The sequence below is a fragment of the Penicillium canescens genome, assembly GCF_028828765.1.
Source record: "Penicillium canescens strain IBT 15451 chromosome Unknown utg000002l_segment0_segment0, whole genome shotgun sequence".
Taxonomy (NCBI): Eukaryota; Fungi; Ascomycota; class Eurotiomycetes; order Eurotiales; family Aspergillaceae; genus Penicillium; species Penicillium canescens.
Window position 1 is genome coordinate 4,904,884 of NW_026703964.1, and position 15,713 is coordinate 4,920,596.

Sequence of the window (15,713 nt, forward strand, 5' to 3'; positions counted from 1 at the left end):
GGTGCAGTCGGTAGGCGAACCAACATCGGAAATGCTCGGGACACCAAAACACTGACGCTGCCGAAATATGCATGTACTGTAATTCCCATAACTCTGACCTTTACTTAAAAGGCGGAAATAGGCATCTAGACTGCAATTGAGTCCGGGTTTATGGCGTATTGTATCATTTCATTACTTAGTTATGAATGGTCCCGAGATCGCTAATTAGGTGGTCAACCGAGCAGTTTATAAGGTGAACTTGTTGGGGCAAAATACAAGCAACTAAGATATATCCCTAGGGATTAACTTTAAAACATTTTAAGTCTGAAGATCAATTGCCGAGGGAGTTGTGCTGAATAGCAGGAATGCATTTATGGTTGATACTTTCCAGCCTGCTGAAGAGTCATTCCTAAACACAAATATATATTGGAATTGCAAGCGCGACAATATTTTGAAAGACATCTCGAGAGAATTTCAACAGTACCATATTTGTGATAGAAAGCACACACTTTATTCTATTAAGTCTAATGAGAGTTTAAATTTACGTTTTTGGAAAACTTGGTAGTGAACGAATACCATTAGACCTTTTTGCATGCATATGCAATATACTGTGGGATTTGACCAACAACAAGAGCTTATGAGGACTAGCAACTAATATGGAGAGCCCGAATGATAATTATGCATGCTTAAATTTTGGTTGCTACAGTTATATTCCCGAGGCTGCAGGTACAAATAGGAGCAGCGGGGCTCAAGATATGGTATGTGCTACGGAAAAATTCCCAGAAAGTCAGATATATTCTGATATGATCTGGGATTTTAGCAATTGACGGCACAATAAAAACGCAGAGTACAACAGAGTACAACATAAGATGTCGAAGTACAAGTTGAGGTTCTGTAGTTGGATGTGGGCCAATCAGGAGTGGGACTGTTGCCGAGACGCGCCAGACCCAAACATTCCGACTCTGCCCCCAAACAAACCAGCCTCTCCATTTACACCAACTTCATCACGCTCGAGATGCCTCCAATTAATAGAGATTTTGATCATGACGACTCATTTTCTCTGACAAATTTGGAACACGAAATCATGGGCACATCAACACGTCGTGTCGACGAACCCGAGCTCGACTACGACATCCACACTTCAACCCTCGACCAAGCCTTCCCTGATTTCTCCCAAATACAGACTTCCGAAGAAGAACAGGATGAGCTCACAGTGAGCGACCACGAAATGTCCGTGGAATTGGGACGCGGTGGCAAGGCGGGACGCGACGATTCGCGAAGCTCTGTGATGAGCTTCGAAAACAGTGTCCGTTCATCCTCACCCGCAATTCGGGTTGAATACCCAACACCACAAAAGCCCGCTACGCGCCCACAGCGACGAGCCGTCAGTGAAAATCTCCGAAAGAACGCTCAGGTGCGGCGAGCGACCCAGGCACAGAAGGAAACCATGAGCCCGCAAGTATCAAAGGCCCAGCGTGACCAGCGCCGAACCTTCTCCGACATGCACGCGAAAGTACGTGACAACTACGACGGCTCTTTCTTGGGAGACGAACGTCCGGCCCCAGTTTCAACAAAGACGCGTTCGACACGTTTCGGAAATGCCAACACCTCCCAAGAGATTGCGGATGCTGTTGAGCGAGCTTCGCGTGATGCTTACGCGAAGGAACTGCGCAAGTCCACTTCAGGGACTCCTCGCAAGTCCAGTGCCAACCCAGCCAACACCAACACCATTGGTGATACCATGACCCATCAATCATTTCTTCTCCCCGACCTCCCTAATATCTCCGAACTCGTGTCTGGTGTGTACGAAGATGGCACGCCTGTCTACAACCGACAGGGCAAGATGCGCTCTACTCGCTTTGTTTCACCACTGCATGATCACACAGAAATGTCTCTGCCCCATGATCATTTCCCGCTAGACGCAGTGCCTGTTCCTGAAGATGAGAAGGCTTTGTTCGTTTCATTGAGGCTGCTCCAGGACAAGGTGGCCGAGTTGAATATGTGGAAGGCAGACGCAGAAAGGCGAATGGAGAATTATCGCCTGGAGAACGCGTCCCTAAAATCAAACAAACCCCGCCAGTCAGTCAAGTATGAGTCGGAGGACAATGATCACAAGAAGGGATCTAAACGCTTGGCGAACGAAAATCAAAGTGAGTTCCCTACCATACAATTCGGATTCTTTGGCTAACAGTCTTCATGCAGAATTGGAAGCAGTAAACCTTGAGTTACAAAACCAGCTGGACATTGCCGATCGAAAGGCTCAGGTTCAGGAGTCCGCCATCAAGCGTCTTAATCACGACAGAGAGTCAGCCATCTCCCAACTTGGTGCAGCTTACCTCGAGAACCGAGAACTCAAGACCGAAAATGGGGAGTTACGGCAAGAGAATGCGGATCTTAAGTCTCAACTTTCTCGATACTCACACCGCAAAACTCACGAGCAGGACACCGTCGAATCTGAAGCCAGCTCGACTGTATCTGATGCTGATGACAGCCAGCTTTACACCGAGCGCAGCGCAGACATGAGTCGCAGCACCAAGGATCTCACCTCCAAAAGTACCCGCTCTAACACGAAGAGCAGGCGCCAGGATGATTCGCGCTCCAAGGTATCCAATCAGGTGGACAAGGAAATTCATCGCCTCGAAAAAGAACGCGCCGATGAGGCTCTTTTCTCCATTGAAGTACCCACCCCAAGACGCACCTCAGCCTCTAAGACCTCAAAACCTGTGTCCCGCACAGTCGAATCAAAGAGCTCCCGGAAACAGCCAAACACTAGCAAGCAGCGCGTGAAACGCGTGGTGGTTGAGGATGCGAGCTCGCCTGTCGAGGCGACTGAGCAGACAAAGGCGTCTTCTGAGGCAGACATCACTTTGTTGAGCGTTATTGATGAGCATGAAATTGCTCGTCTGCGCAAGACTCTGGAAGAGGAGAGATTGATGCGTAAACAGCGCCGTTCAAGTATTCCCACGGAGAGCAACCCTACAGAGACCGTCAACTCAACCAGACAGAGTATCTTGAAAGCTCCTGCTCCTCGAAAGTCATCCCTTCGCGAAAGCAAGCCAACTATCCCTCGCCCAGCATCCGCTGCTGGTGATATCACCACTGGTTCAAGAGCAACTACCGACGGAGAGACCAGTCTGGCCGTTCCGATTGCCGAGCGTTCCAGGCGTCACTCAGACAACTCCTTACCTGCAACCACCCCGCTTAAGAAGCAGCGCCCTGCCCCTGACATGACCTCCGCCTTCATCCTTCCTGATATTACTCTCCACCAGGCAGACTTGGCGGCAAATGACCCATCCAAGCTGCCCCAAGCCACTCAGAAAGCATTGGATAGCATTGCCCAACACAACGGCAAGAACTGCACGGTCTGCCATGGCCGCTCAAATGACGGAGAATGCAACCACGAGCCGGTCAAGGTCCCCAAGCCTGTTCCAGTCTCGGAGCGCATGCCCAAGCCGTCGGTAAACAATGAAGAGCCGACCATGCGTCCCTCGCAACCCCCCGCCATCGCCCTTGCCACTGTCCTCAAGAGCCTGGAAGACGAGCTCTCTCATCTGAAGATGCAACTGGCCACGTACCAGAGCGCCTTCAACAAGCTCGACGCATCCCTTGGCAAGCGCCCACGGAAGGCACTCCTCGAAAAGATCGACAAGCTTCTGAAGGACGTTGACATGAAGTCCGATCAAATCTACGCTCTATACGATGTCCTCGAGGGCCAAAAGCAGGACGGCCATGAAATGACCGAGCAAGAAATGGAAATGACACTCGAATCCATTGGAATTGATTTTGGCGCATCCCATGCTCCGGACATCACCGGTACCACTGATAAATCTTCTCGTCACACTGATCAGATTGATCTAGATGATGAGGAGGATTTGCCTTGGGAGGGTATTGAGAGCACTACTGAGATGACTGGACATCTTTCTATTCGCGGTCACTAAATTGAGACTGATTGCATTGCATTGCATTGTATATCGTTTGTTCTTTATTAAGGTTACTTTGGTGCTACTTTTGCGTTGTCGCATGGAGTTGGGATTGAATCTGTATGTTTAAGTTGATTGGACTGGATAATTCATTGTTGGGAAGTTCTTGATAGGCGATGTCCATGTGACCTTCAAAGCTAATTCTTTATTTATTCCCTTTTGAGCTTGTAGTCGAACTAAATGAGTAGTTTGCCCATTTCGGATCTGGGACTTAGTGCTGCGTTCTATACTGGTCTTGGGTTTTAGGTTTCTTTTGCAATCTATACAGTCGCATAAAATTTCAATTTTAGTTCATATACCTATGTGGTAGCTGAGATGGCCGTCGTCATACATAAAAAAACGCCATCGCTATGCCCAGAAGCTTCTTGAAGCTGTATAAAAAAATCCGACCCGATACAGGCCAGACAAGAGTAACAGTCAGCCACTACAATTCCTCGTCCCCGGTAGCAGCAATAGCAGCGCCCTCAGTAGCCACAGGCTTGGAAGCATCTCTCTGCGAGATCTCCTCACCAACAAAGCAACTCAACCCAGCAAAAGCCTCCAGCAGCGTGCGCGAGTAATACTCGCCCAAATCATATCCACCAGCCTGTATCCGCGCGTCTTGTCGAATAGGATCAAGATACGTAGATGGGTAATACGACTGAAGGGAATAGTAATCGCGCTTGTCGGGTACATACCCCATGAAGGGATCGTAGGGCTTCTCTGGCTCGGGCGTTTTGATCTTGCGCAGACCCTTGACAAGCCCTGTATCCGGTGCACTGCCGTTCTCTATGGAAGAGAGACCGCTCGCGCCACGCTTGCCTTCTGTTCCGCGCAGCGCGGCTTGTTTCTGTCGGATACGCTCCTCCTCGCTGCGTCGGGCTGATGATTTCTTGAGTAGGACTTTATGACCCTCGCGCGCGATGGCTACGGCGTCCGTTGATGAGCCTGAGGCTAGTCTGGAGAGGAAGTCCTCGCGTCCGGCTTGGAGCTCGCGTCGCTCGGTTTCGTATTCTTGGCGCGCGGCTTGTCGGCGGAGCTTGGCTTCTTCTTGTTCGAGGGTCATGCGTGCTTGGAATGAGTGTGCTTCCTCGACCTCCAGCGCTTGGTTTGTGCGGATTGATTGCATGTTTTCGGTTGCGTATTTTTGGAGTTGGGATTCGGTTTTGGCTACGTCGATGCGGGTTACTAGGTTCATGATTATCTCTTCGCGTTGTTCGAGGAAGTCGTCGAAGGCTCGTTTCGAGTCAAATTCTTCTTCGCGGCGATTCAGACTGGAGGATATGAATGTTAGTCAGAAATTCACTGAGGTGCTTGGGATGCGAAGGGGCGTACATTTGCATCACGCGCCGCCGAATATCTACTTCTCTCTCCACTCCAATATCTTCGAACGTCTGCTTGCGGAACTTGTTCTTACGCAGGGTCTTACGACATCCGGCGACTGGACAGCTCGAGGGACCTCCGGAGAAGATGCGGTCCACGCATGACTCGCACATCTTGTGGTAGCATTCTGGGTTGATGAGGAATCGCATGTCGGGATTCAAGTATCGCGAGGATTTGCAGACGGGGCAGACCTCTGAGAGACTGGGTTAGTGTATAAGATCACAGAGAAGCTATAGTCAGCTTACCGTCGTCATCCCGACGAGAGATCCCATCTTTTGAGGCCATCGTGAGGGCGTGAAGGAAGAGAGTGTGAGAGTGACGTGAGGACGAGCCGTGGAACTCGATAAGCACGTGCGCACGGACCACATCTTCTACTCACCTTTTTGGACTTTTTTTTTTGCCTCCGAACATCCCATCTTTTACTCCCTTCTGCTCAAGCTATATCCCTGGCGTGAAGCTGTTCCACGCTTTTCAACATGGGAGTCCCAAACCACAGGCTTGACGCTCTCGAGGAGCAGCGCCTAGCGCTCGAAAATAACATTCTCCAACTGCAGAAATCACTCTACCACTGGCGAACCTGGGAAGCGGAATACGACGGACTGCGCGAAGAGATCGGCAACTTGGACGATGGAGCCAGCACGGATAGCTTCCTTAATGTCGCCTTGGAATTCGGAGGCACCCTTGTGGACGAGAAGGAAATGCAGGCGATACTTGGGTCGCAAGGTGTGATGCGGTCTCGCGGACAAGTGATTGATCTTCTGGGCCGACGGATCGACTATGTGAAACAAAATGTGGCCACCATGGAGAAGCGGCTCCGGAAGGCCGAGGATGAGCTTTCAGCTCTTTGTGCGAAGGACCAGCCGTTGCAAGATGGCGCGGAATTTCCTATGCAGGAGATTATGGAGGAGCTTGATGAGGACGGAAATGTCGTGTCGAGCTCGATCAATACTCCCGGAAACCAGGCATCGGAATTGCTGGACGTGTTGAAGAAGGCTGGTGTCAAGGATATCCCGGATGCTGAGGAGTCGAAGACTGCTGCTACCCCCGCCGAGGCTACACCTGAGGATGCTGTGGGCGAGCCACGTAACTCAATGGCTGCAAGCCAGCAGGGCGATTCTTCAAGTGGTCAGAATGCGGCTCTTGAGTCAAATGACATCTCCCGCGAGGATCTCGACCTCAAGCGCCCTGTCTCTGTGGTGACTCCCGAAGATCGTCAGCAGCCACCTGTCACCGATGTGAATGAAACCGCTGAAGATGCGAGACTGCGCCGTGAAATGCTTCAATACGGAATTGACGAAGTGGGCGCAATTGTGGCCGAACTCGAAATGGACGAGTCCGGAAGTGACGTTTCCTTCGACGAAGACTATGATTATGACTATGACGAGGAAGAGAACGAGGATGAATACGGCCGCTCTCACACTGCACTTCCTGCGGATTATCATCAGCAGATGCGAGAGCTGGAAGCCAAGCTTAACGCTCGCGGTTTGATGAACATGGGCAAGGACACACATACATTCCCTGAGGAAGTCCAGCAGGAGATCGAGAACCCAACGGTGGTTGGAACGGAAACCGAGTCTACCCCGAAGGAGAAGAAACCCAAGAAACGGGTTGCATTCGCCGATGACCTTGACATCGCACCAGCTCCCGAACCTCATGCCGCCGCCGAGAAGTCACTTCCTCCACAAGAGGAGCCCAAAGTGCTCGCTGATTCAATTGTCGAACGTACAAGCCGTCCCCAAGAACCACCTCGACCTACACCGTCGGGTCCTAAGAAAACTTCACGGTTCAAGAGTGCTCGGGGTGCGGCCCCAGGCACTCCGGCCAGTGAATCGGTAACTTCAGGCGCTACCACCTCGAACCCATCAGGAGTCACCGAATCTCGAATTCGCAAGCAAACAAACGCAGCTCCATCCGCAGCACCTCCCACCCTCTTCCCAGCCACACCCAAAGAGCCTAAGCCTTTCTCCACACCCATCACAGACATCACCGAGAACGAGCACAAGCCCTACACACCCAAACCTCCACAAGACAGGACACTGGCCGAGAAAGTCTTCGAGCGCCAGGTGTCACCTGGAGCGGCGAAGGCACCAGAGCTGGACCACTACGACGAAGAACTTCACCAGAAGCAGATCGCCTCTGAATTCTTCCATATGCAAAATCGCCTGTCTGGAAAGAGTAATTCACAAACTGAGGAAGAACAGGTTGTCCTCCCACCCGAACCGGAGGAGCCACCGAAGCGCGTGAGCAAATTCAAAGCTTCGCGAATGGGTTAGTTTTCCATTGCATAGATTAAATTAGCATGGATGGCACGAGGGTATAAGATAATGCACAATCAGTACTCCTGCTAAGTATAAAGACAAGATACACATAGATGAGAAACGATAGAAACATTCAAGATTTCTCTTTTCCTCGTGAACATCCGGCAGGCAAAGCAAACGCTCCTCCTATCAATAAGCCCTCCTTCCCCAGCTCACTTCTTCCTTCCTTCTTCCTCTCCTCGATGCATTGCTGTTACATCCACACCTTATGACACCTTCTTGGTTTGCCGTGTTGAAAGATGCGCATACCCTCTCTCATAGCGAGCTAGGACTACATGGTATGGCCCGTCTGCTGGATTACACAAATTGAAATGAGAGTCAGAGAGCGCTGTATTACCTCGCTTACTCCTGAATCTATTTCCACCTGTTGGTGGACCGGTGCGGTTGGGAGAGACGGGAGGTGTCTGCATTGTACTCTTTTAGAGTAACGTTATGGCCGGTCGAATATGGAGATATAGTCAATAATAGAATCTCGACATTCCTTGGCAGTGCACGTAGATGTAGATATAGATGATTGATTGTTGTTGATGAATCTTGATACTATATGTTTACACCTGCAACTCTTGTCGATATAACGCTAATAATTGACTCGTCTCCTTGACTAGTAAACTACGTGCTATTATAGACTTGTGCTGTAGTTACGGATGTTTGTTTACACGTACTTCTCATATCCATGCCAAAAATACAATCATTAACTCGTTAGGTATTAAACAGCCATAACGGCCTCGTCGAAGTCATGCTCCTTTATAAAACAAGGAAAGATAAAACACATCAAAGCATGAGTTCATAGGATAAGTTTACATGTGCATATCCGAGTCTCGATGCCTCATGCACAAAGCACCTAGACGGAAACCTAGCCCGATACAAAGCAAATGCACAAAAACAGCCAGAAGCTGTCCCTGGGCACTTCGGACTCGGAGGGTCAATAATGCTGAAAGGAGAACGGGGTAGAGGACCCAGGGGTTCACGGCTAGGGGTGAGCAGGGGTGAAGAGTTGAGACGACCTTGACGAAGAAGAGAGAGAATTGCAGGGTATGTGAGGAAGGATAGATTGTTATCAGGGAGTTCAGTGAGGGAAAGCGGCTTGGTGGCGGTGGGAGGAGATGGTGCTCAGAGAACGAGTGGGATTGGGCATCGAGTGAGGATTCTTCATGGGGTCGTCGGGTTGGAGATAGAGGTGGAGAGGTAGAGTAACGGTGTCGGATGACGAGGTCCTGGTTTGGAGTTGACAACGGGCCGTCTTCGAGATTCGTGTCCTCTGCTGGCGTTGTGCTCGCTCGAAGGTTACTCGAGTCAAACATGGCGTCGCGCCGGAAGGTTGCAGATGGGCGACGCACTTTCTTTGTTGGAGAGAGAGCACGTTCGATCGATGGCTGTGGGCTGTCCACGGGGTGAATTCGAGCACCTGGCAGATCGGGACCTGCTGAGCTGGCCTTTCTGAAGCGGAAGTTGTCATTTGCGTTGGAATTGGCGCCGGCTTGGATACCACTTAAGACTTCCTCAGCTGAAGGTCGTCGACCTGGGTCGATAGAGAGAAGACGTTCAAGGAATTTATACAGCTTCTCGGGAAGGTCGGGGCGGATTGCTCGTGCATGGTCGAATCCAGCCCAGCTGGTGATTTCCGCGCGGAGCTGGTCCAAGTCCTCTTTTTCTTCGTGGATAATATCGGCATTGGCATATGGCAGAGCTGCAAAGCAGAGGAAGTAAAGAATCATGCCGAGGGAGAAAATGTCGGATTTGAAAGTGAAATTCCCAAACGGTCCATTGGGGTATTCTTGTCGAAGAACTTCAGGTGCACAGTACGAAAGGGTACCCGTTGCCCCAGTTGACTTGCGCATTGAATGCTGTGATTGCACTTCACCGAAGTCGCTGACCAAGACTCTGATACCGTCACTAGTCTCATGAAGAAGACAATTGTGTGGCTTCAAATCACGATGAATATACCCATTGGCATGAAGATAGCGTAAACCGGAAGTAATATCACGAAAGAAAGAGTAGATCTGATCCAGCTGAAGTGTGCGAGGACCTCCCGTGCCCGTTTGAAGCTCAGGTTCGCCCTTCGACTTCCGCCGGAGACGGTCCTTCAACTGCTGGGCGGTGCTCGAGGTCTGAACAGAGCCACAGATGTAGTTGTGCAAGTCACCAGCATTGCAATATTGTTGTAAAATGAATGCGCAAGCCACACTGGGGCCGAAGTTGCTTATCTTTGCATTTTCCAGCCAGACATGACGGTACGAGACAAGGTTCTGGTGTGAGAGGTGCTGTAATAGTTGTACCTCGCCAAGAACCTTCTCCAACCACTCATGATCATCACCGACCGGGACACGCTTGCATGCATAGTCGCCAAGAGACACACCATCCAAGACATGCTTTACTAGTAGCACCACACCTTTCCCACCTTTGCCCAGAATTCGTTTCTCAACAAAGAATCTCTTGAAGTAATCTGGACTGAATGCTGCAGAGGAGATCCCCTGTGATCCAGATGTAGCTTGAACACGGGGTTCATGGAGCGGTGTACCGGGAAGGGCAGGTTGGACAAGGCGGCGTCGTGGGGAAGAAGGAGTCGAGGCAGAGGGGGAGCTGGGGAGACTGTTGTTGAGCATGCGAAAATAATTGGGATTTATAAATTCCCCCTCAGGCTCATGACTGCCACGATGCCGCCCCCTGCTACTGTCGCGCATAGGACGGTGGCAGAGCGGGCAGTTGGCGAGCTCTACATCGTCATCGGTGTCTGCCGTACTGCGGAGAACGAGCTGATGCGAATCGCGGTCAAAGACAACCACGGAGTCATTGTGCCGCCTGTTATGGTTAGATCGGGTAAATGAAAACAAGATATATATCACTTACAGCACAACATCCAGGTTTCCACCATTGTAGGGGATCATAGACATATTGTCTGGCGTTATGGGGAGGAATGGCACTGCGGCTCTGATGACGATGGTGTCGCTGGGCGGTGAGGGGAGAAAGTATAAAGAGTTAAGGATATGAAGTGAATTGAAATAGTCCTATGGGGTCTATACTATTTATATCGAGTGATGTGACCTAACTGGTTTGATTAAACAGAATTTAAGTGAGGCTAGCATACTCTGCATGTAAATGAGGCAGTATTGACTGGGATGCCCAGCTGGCTGAGGCTGTAGTGGCCATAGTGGGACCCTGGATTCCAACCGCGGTTGAGTCTTAAGCTTATCTCTGATCTTCGATCTTCATCTCGAGTATACAGGTCTTTAAACATTGATTGATCCTCTACTGGTCAGTCCTCGCACCCACTATCAACATGGAGCGAAAAAGTTCATCGCCAATGGCCCCCACCTTCATGGTCTCCGCACCGGGAAAAGTGATTGTCTTCGGCGAACACGCAGCAGTATACGACAAGCCAGCCATTGCAGCTGCAATCTCACTGAGATCCTACCTCTTAGTGACAACCCTCTCGAAGTCCCAACGTACCGTCAAGCTCAATTTCAGAGATATCGGCCTGGACCACACATGGAAGATCGATACTCTCCCATGGGATGTATTCCAACAACCAATCAAAAAGAAATTCTACTACTCGCTAGTCGACTCCCTGGACCCAGAGCTCCTCGAAGCAATAAAACCGCACGCAGAAGCGGTATCCAAAGACCTCCCAGAGAAACAACGCAAGATCCACATCCGATCCGCAACAGCCTTCCTCTACCTCTTCCTCTCGCTAAGCTCACCCGAAAGCCCAGGCTTCATCTACACCCTGCGCTCAACAATCCCAATTGGCGCCGGTCTGGGTAGTAGCGCAAGCGTCTGCGTCTGTCTAAGTGCAGCCCTGCTCCTCCAAATCCGCACTCTCGCAGGACCCCACCCAGACCAACCACCGGAAGAAGCAGAGACCCAAATCGAGCGGATCAACCGGTGGGCGTTTGTGGGCGAGCTGTGTACACATGGTGATCCCAGTGGGATAGATAATACCGTCTCGGCCAGTGGGAAGGCGGTCGTGTATCAGAGGAACGGCGCCAATGCACCCACCGTCACGCCTCTGACTAAATTCCCGAAACTGCCTCTCCTCTTGATTGATACGCAGCATGCACGCTCAACGGCGACACAGGTTGACAAAGTGCGAGGGCTTAGGGCGAACCATGAGCAATTGACGGAGTCGATTCTAAATGGGATTGGGCAGCTTACGGCTTCGGCGTTGAAGCTTATTACATCGCCCGGTTTTGATAGTCGGGATGGAATCTCCCGGACTCTCGATCATCTTGGGACATTGATCCGTGTTAATCATGGATTCCTGGTTTCACTGGGCGTGTCTCATCCGCGTCTTGAGCGGATCCGTGAACTGGTTGATTATACTGATATTGGGTGGACGAAGTTGACAGGTGCTGGGGGTGGTGGATGTGCTATTACGCTTTTTAAGCCGGATGTGCGGGAGGAGACTGTTCAGGAGCTTGAGCGGGATCTTGCTGCTGAGGGGTTCCGGATATATGAGACTGTGCTTGGGGCTGATGGGGTTGGGGTGCTGTGGCCTGCTGTTTTCCGGACTGAGGGGGGGGAAGTGAGGAGATCGATCAGGAGAAATTTGAGAATGCGCCTGGGGCTAAGGGGATTGAGGAGCTTGTTGGAGTTGGGGTGCATGAGAATCGTGAGGGGTGGAAGTTTTGGACGCGATATATCTAGGTAGAGAAGAGGGCCACTGAATATACATGTACCATGCAAACCCGGAGTAGCAAACAAAGTCAAATAGGAAATTCGGGGTAGCAAACAACTTCAATAGTTTAAGATCTAATCAATCCATCATAGAATAATCCCAACGAGCCTTCCTTCGAATCACTATATTCCTGTCCCTCCCAACTTTCCAAAATTCTAAGACTACATCACCCACCTCCAACCACTGAGGCTTATCCAGTCCACGTTTTGATATCCTTTCCCCTTCTCCGATTTCTCTACACAACTTCAACTTTGCCAGTATCTAGCAGAAACATATATTACCCATGTCTCCTTCATAGCAAACAACTCAAATGTGAAATAATCTCGATGTGCCTTACTTCAGACTGCTGGACTCCTCCCTCCTAGAAATTCTGAGACTACGTCAGGAAAAAGTGCCTTAGCCAAGGTCAGAAAGGTTATGATTATGCGCATGGTCAGATAAAATAAATCACATTCGACGGCAATAGAAGAGATAGACATTAGAGGAGGCGCATATTTCGGGACCATGACAGACCTTGTTCAGGACTGGAGTATGATGTATCTCGGGGCCTATTGAACATTGTACTTTCGCGGTGTGAACGGTGAACACTAAGAGCCTGGTTGGGCAAGGAAAGAATACGTGGTTTGCTACGACTACCCAGGACATGATTGGTTTGAATTGATTTCATTGGTTTTGATTCCTCTGAATCGGGTATCTGAAATAGAGCTAGTGATTGTAACACCAGATCCTGGGTATGCACGGTTAAGTACTGGGAAGCTCACAATCGGACACGAAGCTGGGTAGCGGCGCGCTCTTTGGGCTGAGCTGTGCGAGACAGCCCTCAGACTACTGCGATTGGGAGCACGACACGCCAAATGGCTTGAGCCAATTTCCCGTTGGAAGGGAATGGCGAGTGATGAGGCAGCCGAAGCTCTGGTATTTCAAGAGCAGGAAGGGCCGACCCCGTGCTGGCAGGTTGCCTGCGTGTTTCATGGCTGAATGGGGGTGACACTCGAGTGCCGTAGAAAACGTGAACAGATCAATCACTCCTCGCCACTCTCGACGTCGCTGACCTCGATGTTGGCGATCGAGTCGTTGTCGCTATCATCGAAGCCGCCGAACTCGTCCTGAGCAGGCTGCGAGTCGGAAGACTCGGCTTCTTCGGCATCAGCCTCCTTGGTGGCAGGCTCATCGTTCTCGTTCAGCTTGCGCTTGCGTCCCATTTCACCGAGACGGCCTTCACGGCCTTCGATCTTCTCTTCATCCTTGCCATCCTTGCCTTGGAGCTTGGGAGGAGGAGTGAACCAGGGGATCTTTCCACGGAGGAAGTCGTTGATCATCATCTTGGCAACACCATCGACATCCGGCTCGCCTCCACGGAGAAGACGACCACCCTTGCGGGCAAGAAGAGCCAAGAAATCAATGTGGTCCTCCTGCCACTTGATGCCGTAGGTGCGCTCAAGATGACGGGGTTGGACGCGACGAAGGACAGCTGGGATGTACTGTTCCGGGTTGTGGACATTCTCCACACGGCAAACACCGCGAAGGAGAATGTCTTCCTCGGTGTCGGTCTGGCTGGGAGGAACCACACCAGGGCAATCAATGAGGTAGATTCTCTTCATCAATGTAACATACTGCCACACCTTGGTCTCACCGGGAATGGGAGCGACTGTGCACACCTTCTTGTTGCGAAGGGTGTTGATGATAGAGGACTTGCCCGAGTTGGGGTAACCAATCAGACCAACCGAAACCTGCTTACGGTCGGAGTGAAGAGAAGAGAACTGACGGAGCAGAGCGATCAAAGATCCCTTGCCGAAAGAGTTGTTGATGTTGGCGTGAAAAGCCAGCGTTGGGTAATCCTTAGAAAGATGACGAACCCAGGCAGCCTAGTGGACATGAAATGTTAGCATCAGTCACCAGATAATGAGGCATTGTATAAGCAGAATGTGTGGGATGTTACTAAGAACTCTGCTACTAAGCCACCAAAAAGGCAGAAGCAGAGTTCAACTCAAAAACAAAACACATCTGGCCCTTTGCGACATGTTTTCAAGACGAAAACAAGTCAACCTAGCTTCAGAAAGAAATTCGGTGCGGGCCAGTGTTAATCTACCAAAGCTGTAACAGACAGACCTCCATTGTAAACAAAGCACGACATGCGTCGCGGGAAGAAGCCTTGACTTAGCGATGGAATTGGCTCAAGGCCAATGAAACAAAACAAAATGCATATACAAGACATGAAAAACGCAACGCGAGAAATGGGCAATAGGGAAAATAATAGTAGAAGAATGTGGAAACTTACAGCAACTCCTGTCGGGACAAGATCACACTTGTTCAAGACGAAGATCAAGTGCTTGTGCGGTGCTTCCTCGCGAATGTATTTTTCAACACTGCGGCAACGGGTACCTTCGGGATCACGAGAATCAAGGACGTGAATAACGACATCGGAGGAATCGATGACCTTGTAAAGTTCGTTCCAAATGCGCTTACTCTGTCCCTTGGAGAAGACAGATTCACGAGCGGTGGTGAGCTGGCCGAGATCTTCCTTGGCATTGTCATCACCGCCGACGATGGCGCTTCCATCAGCATGGGTGCCTTCATCATTCTTCTCGATGTAGGTATCCTGCATCTTGGCAGTCTCGCCAGCGAGGTCCTCGAGAGAAGACACGCCGAGCTTGACACGCTTGCGCTGAGCCTTGGGGCCGAAGGTGTCACCAAATGGAGAAGTCTCGATAGCCATCTTGGCCTGGTGCTGCTTCAACCCGTTGATTCCACCTTTATCATCCCGGATCAAGCTCATGGGCAGCTTGTTGGTCTTTAGGAGAACTTGGTAAGGGTCGGAAGCACGCTCAGCGACAGCCTCACGGAACGAGGTCAGGGCCTCTTGGGAGATAACACGGGTATTGCCGAACCATTTACGGTTGGGCTCGATCCGAGCTGTGGGCACATCTCTGGATTGGTAGCTCGCAGCGACTGTGATGTTTCCCTCCTTGTCACGGCGCGCCTTGCCATCCTTGAACATGTTCAACGTCTTGAGCTTCTTGGCATCGCTGAAAAAAACGTCAGTCACTTTGCCATGACTAGGAGTCAAGTTGTACATACCGGTAGAAATTTTCACCTTTGGTTTTGACGTTGCCCATGCCATCACCAGTCTTCCCCTGCCGCTCTTTACGAGTGGCCTCCTTCTTTCCTGTACCCATGGTAAAGGTTGCAATATGAAAAGAGAGGAAAAAAAGTAGTAGACAAGACCAAACACAGGGGAGTGGCAGAGTGCAGGAAGAAGAAGAAAAAAAGAGGAAGGCGGCGAAGATTATTTTTTTTGGCGCCAAGAAAGCACGGACCACGGGAAAATCGCTTCTTCCTTGACCGCGAAGGCTCCCATGATTCTCCGCCTCCAGCTCCAAGGCCTTTGATTGTACTATT

The 15,713-nt window shown here is 50.6% G+C and overlaps 6 protein-coding genes across 6 annotated transcripts; 3 read left to right on the forward strand and 3 right to left on the reverse strand.

The window, feature by feature from the left end:
- Positions 1-994: 994 nt before the first annotated feature.
- Positions 995-3,917, forward strand: N7446_003093 (uncharacterized protein; the record flags this gene model as incomplete). Its single annotated transcript, XM_058511842.1, has 2 exons — positions 995-2,129; positions 2,182-3,917. 2 exons carry the CDS (start codon positions 995-997, stop codon positions 3,915-3,917), a joined length of 2,871 nt encoding a protein of 956 aa, XP_058377378.1.
- Positions 3,918-4,383: 466 nt separating this feature from the next.
- N7446_003094 (TFIIH/NER complex subunit TFB3) lies at positions 4,384-5,606 on the reverse strand (the record flags this gene model as incomplete). The annotated part of the gene is made up of 3 exons (XM_058511843.1): positions 4,384-5,212; positions 5,274-5,514; positions 5,567-5,606. 3 exons carry the CDS (start codon positions 5,604-5,606, stop codon positions 4,384-4,386), a joined length of 1,110 nt encoding a protein of 369 aa, XP_058377379.1.
- A 191-nt stretch (positions 5,607-5,797) lies between these two features.
- N7446_003095 (prefoldin-like protein) lies at positions 5,798-7,594 on the forward strand (the record flags this gene model as incomplete). Its single annotated transcript, XM_058511844.1, has 1 exon — positions 5,798-7,594. The coding sequence occupies one exon, from the start codon at positions 5,798-5,800 to the stop codon at positions 7,592-7,594; it is 1,797 nt and encodes a 598-aa protein (XP_058377380.1).
- An 842-nt stretch (positions 7,595-8,436) lies between these two features.
- N7446_003096 (protein kinase IKS1) lies at positions 8,437-10,530 on the reverse strand (the record flags this gene model as incomplete). Its single annotated transcript, XM_058511845.1, has 2 exons — positions 8,437-10,438; positions 10,487-10,530. 2 exons carry the CDS (start codon positions 10,528-10,530, stop codon positions 8,437-8,439), a joined length of 2,046 nt encoding a protein of 681 aa, XP_058377381.1.
- A 386-nt stretch (positions 10,531-10,916) lies between these two features.
- On the forward strand, positions 10,917-12,283 carry N7446_003097 (uncharacterized protein; the record flags this gene model as incomplete). Its single annotated transcript, XM_058511846.1, is given in 2 exon segments — positions 10,917-12,161; positions 12,179-12,283. The coding sequence occupies 2 exon segments, from the start codon at positions 10,917-10,919 to the stop codon at positions 12,281-12,283; spliced, it is 1,350 nt and encodes a 449-aa protein (XP_058377382.1).
- Positions 12,284-13,336: 1,053 nt separating this feature from the next.
- On the reverse strand, positions 13,337-15,490 carry N7446_003098 (putative GTPase NOG2; the record flags this gene model as incomplete). The annotated part of the gene is made up of 3 exons (XM_058511847.1): positions 13,337-14,179; positions 14,593-15,340; positions 15,393-15,490. 3 exons carry the CDS (start codon positions 15,488-15,490, stop codon positions 13,337-13,339), a joined length of 1,689 nt encoding a protein of 562 aa, XP_058377383.1.
- Between the last annotated feature and the right edge of the window lie 223 nt (positions 15,491-15,713).